General features: G+C 41.5%; 1 protein-coding gene across 1 annotated transcript in view; it reads left to right on the plus strand.

The window, feature by feature from the left end:
* UBXN4 (UBX domain protein 4) overlaps positions 1–16,514 on the plus strand; it is a 59,387-nt gene extending 42,873 nt beyond the window's left edge. The window contains exons 12-13 of the mRNA XM_034654489.1: positions 313–512; positions 15,848–16,514. Of these exons, the coding sequence (XP_034510380.1) occupies positions 313–512; positions 15,848–15,986 (339 nt within the window). The 3' untranslated portion in view covers positions 15,987–16,514. The remainder of the gene's footprint in view (positions 1–312; positions 513–15,847) is intronic.
* Positions 16,515–16,908: the final 394 nt, after the last annotated feature.

The raw sequence follows: 16,908 nt of genomic DNA on the forward strand, positions 1-16,908 counted from the left end.
TTTTCTTACCAAAGTTGTTAATTTCATTAGAAAAAGTTTGTTCTCTTAAAAATAATTGGTTCATTTCACCAAGAACTACTTTCTGTTTCAGTGTGTTATGATTACTCTTTTAAAAAACAGAGCTCCTAGAGGTCTCAGAAGTTTATATAAAATATACACCTGAAAAACAGCAGAAGATGGTAATTTTACCTTCTTGCAGTAAACTAAAGTCAACAGGACTTTGTTTTCTAGATAAAAGATTCATACAGAACCTTGAGTGTGATGTGATTGGGCTCATGTAGCCTTTATTGAGGTTCATTTCTTAATTTTTAGGCAGGAAGACCAACTACATCCATGGTACATTCTTCCAGTGGAGACTTTTGGACATTGTTGGGGACAGTCCTTTACCCATTCCTTGCCATCTGGAGATTGATTAGCAACTTCCTCTTTAGTAACCCTCCTGCACAGACCTCTGTGAGAGCAGCAGCATCGGAGTCCTCAAACCTTGCGGCATCTAGCAACTCAGAAAAAAGGTATCTGTTTGTGTTTTCCCCATATGCAGAATGTGTTAGTAATGCCCAATGCCTTATTCAAAATGAACATTTTTGTTATGGGTACTTTGCCATCTTTCTACGTAAGGGAAAAAACTTAAATGTTCTGAAATTTTACTCTTTCATCTCTCCTGGGAAGCTCACTACCTGAGTTTTCTCAACCACCTTTCTAGAACCTACTCCATAAAAATCAATATCACTTCTGCTGGTTTTATTATTTATTGACTTCTCCTTATCACATCTTTTGCTTGGTCTAAATAGTATCTTTCTTGCTAACCATGTTTTGTCCAACAAGATATTTCATTTAATTAATTTCTCACAGTTATCTTGCATACATTTTTTTGGAGGTGTCACTGGGCTTTAGATAATTTTAATCCCTGGTAGGTCTTTGATCTGCTTCCTGTCTTCTTCCTGTTTTCATTCAGAGAAAGACCAAACTGAGAAAACTGGATATTCATTTGAAAGTGGTGCCTTCTTCAGAGTGTTATTTTACACTAGTCCCTTAAACAAGAGGTCTTCTTTTTATTGCAGATGGCCAAGGTTAGAATGGTAATTCTAAACACCACCAATGATTTTAGCTCATACCTCTGTTAAGATTCTGCATATTTAAAACAGGTTAATGGGAAGTATTTTCCTGGAAGGCGGGATTGTGGCTTTTTCTAATTAAATAATAGCACGATTTATTATAATATGTATCTCTTGTTTTTAAGCACTATTGAGCCATTAATACATATTATACCACATACACCAATCCTTTGTGATAAGTAATTAAAATCCTTGCCTCTGTCTGCCATCAGTAAGGAAAGTCCTTAGTCTTATATCCTATTGACTCTCTAGATGAAGACTTAGTGGATATTGTGACTGAGCTGATTTAGCCTTTATCTTGGTTTCTTTTATAACTATTAGGAAGACCAGTCATATCCTTAGTACATTACTTAGTACTTATCCTTAGTACATTACTTAGTACATACAGGGAAATTCTTCTCTATACTGGGAACAGCATTCAAACTAGGTCTTGTTAGTCCTGAATTTTAGAACTCTTACTGAGCAATGGGTAGAAGCATTTAATTCTGAATTACTGTTACATAGCATAGCTTGCTGTGTGGGTTTTTTTTTTAGTATTATTATTATTATTATTATTATTTTAATTAAGTAAACTACCCCCAACGTGGGGCTCAAGCTCATGACCCTGAGACCAAGAGTCACAAGCTCTTCTGACTGAGCCAACCAGGTGCCCTGCTGTGTGGGCTTTTAAAACTTCTTTCAAGTAAGGGAAGAGATACTGGGTTGCGGCAAAGGTTGAATGAATGTATATCTTGAGAGCAAAGCTTTGTGTTCCACTGTTGGACCCCCCCTCCACCCCCCCGACCATAGGAGAATGTATTAGCTTAAATTTCACCTGTTTTCCTTTCCATTTGCAGGTGCTGAAAGACTGTTTGTTCTTTTTTTTTTTCCCAGTGTCATTTATGAAATACATTTATTCATTGGACAATAAAACATATTTTCCTACAGACCTTTTCCTTTCTATTCTAAATCTATTCATTTAGTCACTCAAATAAAATTCAGTCAACTTTTTCTCTCTTTTTCCTTACCTTCTATATCTAATCTGTCAAAGTTTCACAGATTTAATCTCCAAAATATATTTTGTTTCATTCCACTGCCTTAGTCAAAGATCTCATAATTTCTCACCAGAATCATTGGAATAATCCAATTGATCTTCCTATCACTAGATTTGCATCTGTCCCTTGTTTTAACCAGATTGTTGCATGAGTTAACTTTTTTTTTCTTTCTTTTTTTAAATTATTAACATATAATGTATTATTTGTTTCAGGGGTACAGGCCTGTGATTCATCAGTCTTACACAATACACAGCGCTCACCACAACACATACCCTCCCCAGTGTCCATTACCCAGCCTCGCCCCCCCTCCCCTCCAGCAACCCTCAGTTTGTTTCCTGAGATAAGGAGTCTCTTATGGTTTGTCTCCCTCTCTGGTTTCTTCTTGTTTCATTTTTTCCTCCCTTCCCCTGTGATCTTCTGCCTTGTTTTTCAAATTCTGCGTATCAGTGAGATCATATGATAATTGTCTTTCTCTGATTGACTTATTTCGCTTAGCATAATACCTTCTAGTTCTATCCATATCATTGCAACTGGCTAGATTTCATTTTTTTGATGGCTGTGTAATACTCCATCGTGTGTGTGTGTGTGTGTGTGTGTGTGTATACTACATCTTCTTTATCCATTCATCTGTCAGTGGACATCTGGCTCTTTCCATAGTTTGGCTCTTGTGGACATTGCTGCTATAAACATTGGGGTGCAGGTGTCCCTGTGGATCACTACCTTTGTATCTTTGGGTAAGTACCCAGTAGTGCAATTGCTGGGTCGTAGGGTAGCTCTATTTTCCACTTTTTGAGGAACCTCCATACTGTTTTCCAGAGTGGCTGCACCAGCTTGCATTCCCACCAGCAATGTAGAAGGGTTCCCCTTTCTCTGCATCCTTGCCAACATCTGTCATTTCCTGACTTGTTAATTTTAGCCATTCTGACTGGTGTGAGGTGGTATCTCATTGTGCTTTGATTTGTATTTCTGTCATTTCCTGACTTGCTAATTTTAGCCATTCTGACTGGTGTGAGGTGGTATCTCATTGTGCTTTTGATTTGTATTTCCCTGATGCCGAGTGATGTTGAGCACTTTTTCATGTGTTCGTTGGCCATTCGATGTCTTCTTTGCAGAAATGTCTTCTACCCATTTCTTGATTGGATTATCTGTTCTTTGGGTGTTGAGTTTGATAAGTTCTTTATAGATTTTGGATGCTAGCCCTTTATTTGATATGTCATTTGCAAATATCTTCTCCATTTCTGTCGGTTGTCTTTTGGTTTTGTTGACTGTTTCCTTTGCTGTGCAAAAGCTTTTTATCTTGATGAAGTCCCAATAGTTCATTTTTGGCTTTGTTTCCCTTGCCTTTCGCGACATGTCTAGGAAGAAGTTGCGACTGAGGTCGAAGAGGTTGCTGCCTGTATTCTCAAGGATTTTGATGGATTCCTGTCTCACAGTTAGGTCTTTCATCCATTTTGAGTCTGTTTTTGTGTATGGTGTAAAGAAATGGTCCAGTTTCATTCTTCTGCATGTGGCTGTCCAATTTTCCCAGCACCATTTGTTGAAGAGACTTTTATCCGTTGCATAGTCTTTCCTGCTTTGTTGAAGATTAGTTGGCCATAGAGTTGAGGGTCCATTTCTGAGTTCTATATTCTGTTCCATTGATCTATGTGTCTGCTTTTGTGCCAGTACTATACTGTCTTGATGATTACAGCTTTGTAATAGAGCTTGAAGTCTGGAATTGTGATGCCACCAGCTTTGGTTTTCTTTTTCAACATTCCTCTCGCTATTTGGGGTCTTTCTGGTTCCATACAAATTTTAGGATTATTTGTTTAAGTTCTGTGAAAAAAATTGATGGTATTTTGATAGGGATTGCATTGAATGTGTAGATTGCTCTAGGTAGCATAGACATTTTAACAGTAGTTCTTCCAATCCATGAGCATGGAACGTTTTCCCATTTCTTCGTGTCTTTCTCAGTTTCTTTCATGAGTATTTTATAGTTTTCTGAGTAGAGATCCTTTGCCTTTTTGGTTAGATTTATTCCTAGGTATCTTATGGTTTTGCGTGCAATTGTAAATGGGATCGACTCTTTTAATGTCTTTTTCTTCTGTCTCGTTGGTATATAGAAATACATCTGATTTCTGTGCATTGCTTTTATATCCTGCCACCTCACTGAATTCCTGTGTGAGTTCTAGCAGTTTTGGGGTGGAATCTTTTGCATTTTCCACATAAAGTATCATATCTTCTGTGAAGAGTGAGAGTTTGACTTCTTCTTTGCCGATTCGGATGCCTTTTATTTTTTTTTGTTGTTGTTGTCTGATTGCTGAGGCTAGGACTTCTAGTACTATGTTGAACAGCAGTGGTGATAGTGGACATCCCTGCCGTGTTCCTGCCCTTGGGGGAAACTCTCAGTTTTCCCCATTGAGAATGGTATTCGCTGTGGTTTTTTCATAGATGGCTTTTATGATACTGAGTTATGTACCCTTTATTCCTACACGGTGAAGAGTTTTAATCAAGGAAGGATGCTGTGCTTTGTCAGATGTTTTTTCTGCATCTATTGAGAGGATCATATGGTTCTTGTCCTTTGTTTTATTAATGTAGTGTATCACATTGATTGATTTGCGGATGTTGAACCACGCTTGCAGCCCAGGAATAATCCCTCTTGGTAGTGGTGAATAATCCTTTTAATGTACTGTTGGATCCTATTGGCTAGTAATTTAGTGAGAATCTTTACATCCATGTTCGTCAGGGATATTGGTCTGTAATTCTCCTTTTTGGTGGGGTCTTTGGTTTTGGTATCAAGGTAATGCTGGCCTCATAAAAAGTTTCAAAGTTTTCCTTCCATTCCTATTGTTTTGGAACAGTTTCAGAAGAATAGGTATTAATTCTTCTTTAAATTTTGGTAGACTTCCCTTGGGAAGACATCTAGACCTGGGCTCTTGTTTGTTGGGAGATTTTTGATTAGTGCTTCAGTTCTCCTGCTGGTTGTGGGTCTGTTCAGGTTTTCTATTTCTTCCTGGTTCAGTTTTGGTAGTTTATATGTCTCTAGGAATGCATCCATTTCTTCCATGTTGTCTAATTTGTTGGCATGTAGTTGCTCATAATATGTTCTTATAATTGTGTGTATTTCTTCAGTATTGGTTGTGATCTCTCCTCTTTCATTCATGATTTTATTAATTGGGTCCTTGCTCTTTTCTTTTTGGTAAGTCTGGCCCGGGGGTTTATCAATCTTATTAATTCTTTCAGAGAACCAGCTCCTAGTTTCCTTGATCTGTTCTGCTGTTCTTTTGGTTTCTATTTCTGCTCTCGTCTTTATTATTTCTCTTCTCCTGCTGGGTTTGGGCTTTATTTGCTGTTCTTTCTCCAGCTCCTTTAGGTGTAGGGTTAGGTTGTGTATTTGAGACCTTTCTTGTTTCTTGGGAAAGGCTTGTAGTGCTATATCTTCCCTTAGGACCACCTTTGCTACATGCCAAAGATTTTGAAGAGTTGTGTTTTCATTTTCATTTGTTTCCATGAATTTTTTTAATTCTTTAATTTTCTCGTTGACCCACTCATTCTTTAGTAGGATGCTCTTTAGCCTCCATGTATTTGAGTTCTTTCCAACTTTCCTCTTGTGATTGAGCTCCAGTTTCAAAGCACTGTGGTCCAAAAATATGCAGGGAATGATCCCAGTCTTTTGGTACCAGTTGAGACCTGATTTGTGACCCAGGATGTGATCTATTCTGGAGAATGTTCCATGTGCCCTAGAGAAGAATGCATATTCTGTTGCTTTGGGATGGAATGTTCTGAATATATCTGGGAAGCCATCTGGTCCAGTGTGCCATTCAAAGCCCTTATTTCCTTGTTGATCTTCTGTTTGGATGATCTGTCCATTGCAGTGAGTGGGGTGTTAAAGTCCCCTACTATTATTGTATTATTGTCAATGTGTTTCTTTGATTTTGTTATTAACTGGCTTATATAATTGGTCACTCCCATGTTAGGGGCATAAATATTTACAATTGTTAGATCTTCTTGCTGGATAGACCCTTTAATTATGATATAGTGTCCTTCCTCATCTCTTCTTATAGTGTTTGGTTTTAAAATCTTACTTGTCTGATATAAAGGTTTCCACCCCTTCACTTTCAATCTGGAGGTATCTTTGGGTCTAAAATGAGTCTCTTTTAGACAGCCTATCAATGGGTCTTGCTTTTTTTTTTTTATTTTATTTTATTATATTGTGTTAATCACCATACAGTACATCCCCAGATTCCGATGTAAAGTTTGATGCTTCATTAGTTGCGTATAACACCCAGTGCACCATGCAATACGTGCCCTCCCTACTACCCATCACCAGGCTATCCCCTTCCCCCACCCCCTCCCCTCTGAAGTCCTCAGTTTGCCTCTCACAGTCCATAGTCTCTCATGTTTCATTCCCCCCTCTGATTACCCCCCTTTTCTTTATCCCTTTCTTCCCCTACCGATCCTCCTAGTTCTTATGTTCCATAGATGAGAGAAATCATATGATAATTGTCTTTCTCTGCTTGACTTATTTCACTTAGCATTATCTCCTCCAGTGCCGTCCATGTTGCAGCAAATGTTGAGAATTCGTTCTTTCTGATAGCTGAGTAATATTCCATTGTATATATGGACCACAGCTTCTTAATCCAGTCATCTGTTGAAGGGCATCTCGGCTCCTTCCTATGGAAGGCTATTGTGGACAATGCAGCTATGAACATTGGGGTGCATATGGTCCTTCTCTTTACTACGTCTGTATCCTTGGGGTAAACACCCAGTAGTGCAATGGCTGGGTCATAGGGTAGTTCAATTTTTAACTTTTTAAGGGACCTCCACACTGTTTTCCAGAGTGGCTGTACCAACTTGCATTCCCACCAACAATGTAGGAGGGATCCCCTTTCTCCACATCCTCTCCAACAATTGTTGTTTCTTGCCTTGTCTATCTTTGCCATTCTAACTGGCGTAAGGTGGTATCTCAGTGTGGTTTTGATTTGAATTTCCCTGATGGCTAATGATTTTGAACATTTTTTCATGTGTCTGTTAGCCATTTGTATGTCTTCATTGGAAAAGTGTCTGTTCATATCTTCTGCCCATTTTATGATTTGTTTATTTGTTTCTCGTGTATTGAGTTTGAGAAGTTCTTTGTAGATCTTGGATACCAGTCCTTTATCTGTGGTGTCCTTTGCAAATATATTCTCCCATTCCGTGGGCTGTCTCTTAGTTTTTTTGACTGTTTCCTTGGCTGTGCAGAAGCTCTTTATCCTGATAAAGTCCCATAAGTTCATTTTATCTTTTATTTCTCTTGCCTTTGGAGATGTGTCGTGAAAAAGGTTGCTCTGGCCGATGTCATAGAAGTTGTTGCCTATGTTCTCCTCTAGAATTTTGATGGATTCCTGTCTCACATTGAGGTCTTTCATCCATTTGGAGTTTATTTTTGTGTATGGTGTGAGAGAGTGGTCAAGTTTCATTCTTTTGCATGTAGCTGTCCAATTTTCCCAGCACCATTTATTGAAGAGACTGTCTTTTTTCCACCGGATGTTTTTTCCTGCTTTATCAAAGATTAGTTGCCCAAAGAGCCGAGGGTCCATTTCTGGGTTCTCTATTCTGTTCCATTGGTCGATGTGTCTGTTTTTGTGCCAGTACCATGCTGTCTTTGTGATCACAGCTTTGTAGTACAGCTCGAAATCCGGCATTGTGATGCCCCCAGCTTTGTTTTTCCTTTTCAACAGTTCCTTGGAGATTCGGGGCCTTTTCTGGTTCCATACAAATTTAAGGACTATTTGTTCCAGTTCTTTGAAAAATGTCCTCGGTATTTTGATCGGGATAGCATTGAAAGTGTAGATTGCTCTGGGTAGTATGGACATTTTAACTATGTTAATTCTTCCAATCCATGAGCATGGAATATTTTTCCATCTTTTTATGTCTTCCTCAATATCTTTCAAAAGTGATCTATAGTTTCTAGCATATAGGTCCTTTACGTCTCTGGTTAAGTTAATTCCAAGGTAACGTATGGTTTTTGGTGTTATTGTAAATGGGATGGATTCCCTAATTTCTCTTTCTTCAGTCTCGTTATTCGTGTATAGAAATGCAACTGATTTCTGGGCATTGATTTTGTATCCTGCCACCTTACTGAATTGTTCTATAACTTCTAATAGTTTGGGAGTGGATTCCTTTGGGTTTTCCATATAGAGTATCATGTCATCTGCAAAGAGAGACAGTTTGACTTCTTCTTTGCCGATTTGGATACCTTTGATCCCTTTTTGTCTTCTGATTGCTGTTGCAAGGACTTCTAGTACTATGTTGAATAATAGTGGCGAGAGTGGGCATCCTTGTCGTGTTCCTGATCTTAAGGGAAAGGCTTCCAGCTTTTCCCCATTGAGAATAATGCTTGCAGTAGGCTTTTCATAGATGGCTTTTATGAGATTGAGAAATGTACCCTCTATTCCTACACTCTGAAGGGTTTTAATCAGGAAAGGATGCTGTATTTTGTCAAATGCTTTTTCTGCATCAATTGAGAGGATCATATGGTTCTTGAGTCTTTTCTTGTTGATATGATGTATCACATTGATTGATTTGCGAGTGTTGAACCATGCTTGCATCCCAGGTATGAATCCCACTTGGTCATGATGGATAATCCTTTTAATGTACTGTTGGATTCTATTAGCAAGGATCTTGTTGAGGATTTTGGCATCCATATTCATTAGAGAAATCGGTCTGTAATTCTCCTTTTTGAGGGGGTCTTTGCCTGGTTTGGGGATCAAGGTAATATTAGCCTCATAGAATGAGTTTGGTAGCTTTCCTTCTGTTTCTATTTTTTGAAATAGCTTTAGGAGAATAGGTATTATTTCTTCTTTGAATGTTTGGTAGAATTCCCCAGGAAAACCGTCTGGGCCTGGAGTTTTATTATTTGGAAGGTTGTTTATCACTGACTCAATTTCTTCATAGTTAATTGGCCTATTTAAGAAATCTATTTCTTCCTGTTTCAGTCTTGGTAGTTTATAGGTTTCCAGGAAGGCCTCCATCTCTTCCAGATTGTTTAGTTTTTTGGCATATAGCTGTTGATAAAAGTTTCTAATAATCCTTGCAATTTCAATGGTGCTGGTCGTGACCTCTCCCTTTTCAGTCATAATTTTAATAATCTCAGTCCTTTCTCTTTGTTTTTGGACAAGTTTTGCCAGTGGTCTATCAATTTTATGGATTCTCTCAAAGAACCAGCTTCTAGTCCTGTTGATCTGCTCTACTGTGCTTCTGGTTTCTAATTCATTGATTTCTGCTCTAATCTTGGTCAACTCCTTCCTTGTCAGTGGGTTAGGCCTGTCCCTCTGTTGCTGTTCCAGTTTCTTGAGGTGAGAATATAGAAACTGCATTTTAGATTTTTCTATTCTTTTGAGTGAGGCTTGGATGGCTATGTATTTCCCCCTTAGGACTGCCTTTGCAGTATCCCATAGGTTTTGGACCGTTGTGTATTCATTCTCGTTGGTCTCCATAAATTGTTTAATTTGTTTTTTGATTTCCTGGTTTATCGAGTCATTCTTGAGCAGGATGGTTCTTAGCCTCCAAGTGTTTGAGTTTCTTCCAGGTTTTTCCTTGTGGTTGAGTTCCAATTTCAGAGCGTTGTGGTCTGAGAATATGCAGGGGATAATTTCAATCTTTTGGTATTGGCTGAGACCTGTTTTGTGTCCCAGAGCATGATCTATTCTTGAGAATGTTCCATGGGCATTTGAATAGAATGAGTATTCTTTGGTTCTGGGGTGTAGTGTTCTATATATATCTATGAGGTCCAACTCGTCGAGTATGGCATTCAAAGCCTTTGATTCTTTGCTTAGTTTTTGCCAGGGTGTTCTGTCTATTTCTGATAGTGGGGTGTTGAGGTCCCCTACTATTACTGTGTTCTTATCTATATGTCTCTTTATTTTGGTTAAGAGTTGGCTTGTGTATCTTGCTGCTCCCCTGTTGGGGGCATATATATTAATAATTGTCATATCCACTTGTTGAATACTTCCTTTAAGAATAATATAGTGCCCTTCTGTATCTCTCTCTATGGCCTCTAGTTTAAAATCCAGTCTATCTGATATGAGAATTGCTACTCCAGCTTTCTTTTGAGGTCCATTTGCGTGGAAGATGGTACTCCATCCCCTTACTCTAAGTCTGAATGCATCTTTGGGTTCAAAATGAGTCTCTTGTAGACAGCAAATGGATGGGTCATGTCTTTTTATCCAATCTGCAACCCTGTGGCGTTTTATGGGAGAGTTTAAGCCATTTAGATTGATAGAGATTATTGACAGATATGATTTTAATGATGCCATTTCTCTTTAAAGTCTTTGTATCGGTTGTGACTTGCTGCTCTGTATCACTCTTGGGGCCTTTTTACCTTTATAGAGCCCCCCTTAATATCTCCTGTAGGGCTGGTTTCGTGGTTACGAAATTGGTTAATGATTGGCGATTTTGGAACGTCTTTATTTCTCCATCAATTCTGAATGACAGCTTTGCTGGATAAAGGATCCTTGGCTGCATGTTTTTCTCTGAAAGAGCTTTAAAAATGCCCCCCCAAGCCTTTCTCTCATTCCAGGTCTCTGTAGACAGGTCTGACGTAATCCTGATACCTTTGCCTTGGTACGTGAGAAATTTCTTTGCCCTGGCCGCTTTCAATACTGTATCCTTGGATCTAATATTTGCGAATTGCACTATGACATGCCGTGGCGTAGGTTTGTCCTGGTTGAGCTTGGATGGGGTCCTCTCTGCCTCTTGGACACGAATGCTTGTTTCCCTTGCTAGATTAGGGAAGTTTTCAGCTACAATTTGTTCAAATATCTCTTCTAGACCTCTGTTTTTCTCCACCCCTTCAGGGATGCCGATGATTCTGACATTGGATCGTTTCATAGAGTCAGTAATCTCCCGTAATCTACATTCGTGGGCGTGGATTTTTTTAAGACCAGCTTCTATTTTCGTTTTTTCTTCTACTAACCCATCCTCCAATTCGCTAACGCGTTCCTCTGCCTCGGTGACCCTGGCCGTCAGAGCCTCTAGTTTTGACTGCATTTGGCTCATAGAATTTTTAATTTCTGTCAGATTCGCTCTCATTTCTGCCCTTAGGGATTCTATATTCTCAGCAACGCTTTCTCTGATGCTTTTTTCAAGTTTACTCATCATCTTGACCATTGTTGCTCTGAATTCCATTTCTGATAATTGGGATACATCCATATGTATTAATTCTGTGGCCGAGGCCAATTCTGTGGCAGAGGCCACAGACTCATTATCTTTTCTTTGCTGGGGGGGACTTCTCCTTCTCGTCATTCTGATGAAGAGAGATTGCAGGGTTGTCCAGAGCCCAAGTGTTGACTGGGACCCAGGCCGTGCGCCCTTGTTTTATAGAGATCTTAGGGATGTGGGCTTCTTCCTTAAAGAGTTTATTTATTTATTTGAGAGAGAGAGAGACAGTCAGCAAGAAAGGGAACCCAAGCAGAGGAGTGGGAGAGGAAGAAGCAGGTTCCCGGTGGAGAAGCCCGATGAAGGACTCCTTACGGAGCGTTGTGATCACACCCTAATCCGAAGACAGGTGCTTGGTGACTGCGCCACTCAGGCGCTCCGGGTTGTGGGCTTCTTGATTTTTCAGCCTGCCTTCTGGGGGAGGGGCCTGCCTGCAGGTACTCAGAAAACCCTGTTTGGGTAGAGTCTCTGTGTCCCTTGCGAGGGGGGATGGGGATGGGCACCCTGTGAGCCGGTATTTCCGGGCTTTTGTTCTCTGGCGGCTTTCCCTGGCGGTTTGCTATGCCTCTTCTGAGAGAGCAGCAGCGGCTGAAATTCAGCCTCTGTCTCAGAACAGAGGGATCGCGGATCGTTCTCCACTGATGTTCTGGCCACTTTAACTCTGTTTCTGTTGGTGCTGCTCAACCCTGCAGCATCCCGGGCTGTGCGCCCCACACCCGGCGTCCCAGCCCTCACTTCCAGGGCCGGCACGTCTCTGTCCTTTGTGTTTCCAACCCCGCCCGCCGCCAGCCGCCCCGCGCGGGCTCCCGGAGCTCCCCGTCTCAGTCTGGTGTCTCACGGGTGCTGACCGCGAGTCCGCCTGCTCCCCCGTGCAGGTGGCCCTCCAGCCGCCAGCCGCCCCGCGGACGCTCCCGGAGCTCCCGGTCTCAGCCTCGATCCAGTGAGCACACCGGAGCTCCGGAGCTCCGTGAGATGCTTGGTGGTGCACGCTCCCGGCTCACGGACTCAGTCTGCCGTTTCCAGAGTGCGGGTCCGCGGTCCGCCCGCTCCCCGGTGCAGGTGGCCCGCCAGCCGCCCTGCGCGCGCTCCTGGAGTTCGCGTTCTAAGTCTGTTGTCTCGCGGGTGCCGTCCGCGAGTCTGCCTGCTCCCCCGTGCAGGTGGCCCGCCAACCGCCAGCCTTCTCGCGTACGCTCCCGGAGCTCCCTTCTCAGCCTGCTGTCTCAAGCGTGCGGGTCCGCGGTCTGTCCACTCCCCCTTGCAGGTGGCTACCGCTTCCCGGCGCCCTGACACGGCGGCTCCCTCCCCCTTCTGTTTAGCTTCCGATATCTGTGCGCGGTTTCACGGCTCCCCGCTTCGTACCTCGATACTCAGCGCTGGAGATGTTCATTTGTAGAGATCCAGATGTATCTTCCTGCGTCTCAGGCTGATTCCGTGGATATTCCTGCTGGTCTGGTACCTATCCAGCTCAACTCAGGGGACCGGCTGAAAAAGGTGTCTCCTACTCCTCCGCCATCTTAACCTCCCCCCCTGGGTCTTGCTTTTTTATCCAATCTGATACCCTGTATCTTTTGATTGGGGCATTAGCCCATTTACATTCAGGGTAACTATTGAAAGATACGAATTTAGTGCCATTGTATTACTTTATATTGTCTGTTCTTTGTTAGGTGACTGTTACTTTTATTGTCTCTGTTCCTCTCTGGTCTGTGTTACTTTTGGGCTCGCTCTTTGCTTAGAGAACCCCTTTCAGTATTTCTTGTAGGGCTGGTTTGGTGATCACAAATTCTTTTAGTTTCTGTTTGTCCTAGAAGCTTTTTATCACTCCTTCTATTTTCAGTGACAGCCTAGCTGGATAAAGTATTCTTGGCTGCATATTTTTCTTGTTTAGTACCCTGACTATATCGTGCCAGTCCTTTCTGGCCTGCTAGATCTCTGTGGATAGGTCTGCTGCCAATGTAATGTTTCTACCGTTATAGGTTACAGACCTCTTGTCCCGAGCTGCTTTCAGGATTTTCTCTTCATCTCTGAGATTTGTAAGTTTTACTATTAGATGTCAGGGTATTGACCTATTTTTATTGATTTTGACAGGAGTTCCTTGTGCCTCCTGAATTTTGATGCCTGTTTCCTTCCCCAAATTAGGGAAGTTCACTATAATTTGCTCCAGTATACCTTCTGCCCTCCTGCCCTTTTTTCTTCTTTTGGGATCCCAATTTTTCTAATATTGTTTAGCTTTATGATATCAATTATCTCTCGAATTCTCCCCTGGTGATCCAGTAGTTTATCTCTCTTTTTCTCAGCTTCTTTATTCTCCATCATTTGTTCTTTATCACTAATTATCTCTTCTGCCTTATTTATCCTAGCAGTTAGAGCCTCCATTTTTTATTGCACCTCATTAATAGCCTCTTTGATTTCGACTTGGTTAGATTTTGGTTCTTTTATTTCTCCAGAAAGGGATTGTCTAGTGTCTTCTATGCTTTTTTCAAGCTCAGCTAGTATCTTTATAATCATTATTCTGAACTCTAGTTCCAACATCTTACTAATGCCCGTATCAGGTAAGTCCCTGGCAGTCAGTACTGCCTCTTGTTTTCTTTTTGAGGTGAGTTTTTCTATCTTGTCATTCTGTCCAGAGAAGAATAGATGAACAAGAGAACAATATACTCAAAAGGCAACCACAACCCTAGAGAAATATACACTAAACAAATCAGAAGAGACCTAAAACCAGGGTTGGGGGAGGTGAGAATATGATCAGGCTGATGAATAGAAAGAACATAGCCATACGCTAGATTTTGGGTGTATTTTGGTCTGTTAGAAGAAACTGCATCCCAAAATTTTAAAGAACAAAAAACATATATATACAAAAATAAGGTTAAATATAATGAAGGGATAGAATATGAGTGTAAAAATGAAAATTAAAGATTTTAAGAAAGGAATTGATAAGTTGGTTGAAAAAAATTTAAAAAAAAATTTTTTTAATTTAAAGTTGAAGAATCATGGGGAAAAAGCCATGAGTTCTGTGTTCCCCTAGCACTAGAGTTTTGCAGTTCCCTTTGATCAGTAAACTTGGTCTTGGCTGGATGTTCTTGCTGATATTCTGGGGGAGAGGCTGTTGCATTGATTATCCAAATGTTTTTGCTCCAGGACGAATTGCACTGCCCTTGCCAGGGGCCAGGCTAAGTAATCTGCTCCAGTTTGCTCTTGGTAGCTTTTGTTCCTTGAAGGCTTTCTGTGCAGCCTCAGTAGATGAAAATGAACATGGCGGCCTCCCAATTTCTGGCCCTGGAGGAGCCGAGGGCTCAGGGCCCCACTCCTCAGTGTGCCCTCAGGGAAAAGCAGTCAGTCACTCTTGTCTCCCTGGTCTCTGACTGCACTCTGTGCTCACCCGGCCTGTGACTGAGCGTTCCTATCTCTGGCACACGACCCCGTTTGGAGTCTCAAACCCAGCAGAGTCCTACGGTGTGCTCCCATGCCACTCTTTTCAGGGGAGGAAGGGGAGTCTCCCCAGATCTGCTGCTTGTTGGGCCCCTGCTCAAAGAGCTCAAAGAGCAGGGGCTCAGCTGTGCTGCGGATCACGGTTTATCTCAACCCCGAGCTGAGAGCCCACTGCTGGGCTCACTCTGCGGCTTGCTTACCCACTCTAATACCTGGGAGCTCTGCTGCACTTAGGCACCTCGGGTCTTCCTGTGACCCTGAGAGTCCTGAGACCCTACTGTCCCAGTGAGGGTTCCACCCCCCTGCTTAGCCACCAGAGTGACGTCCCTCACCAGAGCAGACTTCTAAAAGTTCCGATTTTGTACACCGCTGCTCTATCACTTGCTGGTAGCTGGCTGACGGAGGCTCCCTTCCCCTGTGGTCTGTCTTCCCGTATATCACCTTGGATTCACTTCTCTGCACCTCCTGCCTTGCAGAAAGTGGTCACTTTTCTGTTCGCAGAGTTGCCACTAGTCTTCTTCAATCACCTGTTGAGTTCGCAGGTGTTCAGAATGATTTGATAGTTGTTTAGCTGAGTTCCGGGGACAAGACGAGATTTAGGTCTCCTACTCCTCTGCCATCTTGGACTCCATCAGTCTGTTTGTTCTTAATAGTTTTTATATAAATCAATCCTTCTTACAGATTATGAAAGGATTAAAAATTATTGATTATTTCTGTAAATTAGGCTAGGAATGGAGCTTGGATAAACTCTAGGGTGCTGTGTAAGTTATACACGTTTTAGTAGATAAATCAGTTTGTTAAATAATGAAAGATTGGTTAGCAGATGGCCCCATTCTCCTAAAGCTTAGAAAGTCGTTAAGAGATTCATGGAAATGGAGCAGTGACTGGGCTGGTTTGGCTTGGAGAACAGATGAAGTTAAACTGCCAAAAACGTGTAAAGTCTTGTGCCATCATGTTAGGAGATACGAGTATCTCCCCTGGACTCTCCATAAAGTACAGCTGTCTGTCCTGACGAAGTGTAAAGGAAACAGCTTTGTATTACTGCTGTTTTCACTTTTTGTCGCCTTCTCTTTTCTCCCTCTCTTCTTACATCAGGGACCCAGTCAGGAAAAGAGTGCTGGAGAAACGGGGGGAAGACTTTAAAAAGGAGGGGAAGATCTACAGATTGAGGACTCAAGATGACGGTGAAGATGAAAACAACACCTGGAATGGAAACTCTACTCAACAGATGTAGTGTGACAAGTACAGTATGTGCAATAATCATTGTTTCCCTTATGATTTAATGCAACTAAAATTCTACTGGAGAAGTGGGACTGCTTTTTTGTTTTCCGGCTGGTCTATAAAGTCTCTTTATTCCTGCTTAGTGGGTTAAAGTTGTTTAACTCCTCAGACAACTCAAGAGATGAGATAACTGGCCGCTAGGTCCTTGCATATGGTAACCAATTGCTAGAAGCCTAAAAGAATCAAAAGGTCTGCCACAGCCCCCCTTTATCCGCTTTGTTACTCAGTATCTCATATACCCATTAGCCCCATGCCCTCAGATGACACGTTTTGTTTAGAGCTATTTTGCTCCAGAACTTTGAAGTCCACACAAGGTAACTGGTTATGTCACGGAGTAATTTGACTCTGAGAGCATTTTTAACCACCCAATCAGATGATAATTTATGTTTAACTTTTCTCTTTTTTGCTCATCAGCTGCAAACAATATCTTGTAGTTTTTAATCTTAAACACTGAATAAAAAATCTTTTCCAAAAATCGAAATGATCTTAGTTTTGCTTTAAGTTTTCTTATCCTAGCATCTTTTTGTTGCACAGGGCTCTGTTGAGGTCTTTTGTTTGATTTTTTTCCCCCCAGTACTGCCCTGGAGCTATCTCAGGAAAGTAGCCGTGACCACCCTACTTGACATATCACTGAAGGAAGATGTTTTCTGACGTACATGGATGCTCTGTTGCTGTCTGTCCTAAGTCAATGAGGCATCACTTTGTTTGCATAATGTTATGTATGGTCTTTGTTCTCCTCAGATGCAAAACAGCTGCTGAGTTACAGCTAGTTCTCCATCACCTTTATCCTGAAGTTTTGCTCTGGACAGTCACCTTTCAAAGACCTAAAGTACCTGTAGGTAGGACAGGAAGTATGGAATAAAGATATGCCTTCT

This window comes from Ailuropoda melanoleuca, chromosome 2, assembly GCF_002007445.2.
Source record: "Ailuropoda melanoleuca isolate Jingjing chromosome 2, ASM200744v2, whole genome shotgun sequence".
In the NCBI taxonomy this organism is placed as follows: domain Eukaryota; kingdom Metazoa; phylum Chordata; class Mammalia; order Carnivora; family Ursidae; genus Ailuropoda; species Ailuropoda melanoleuca.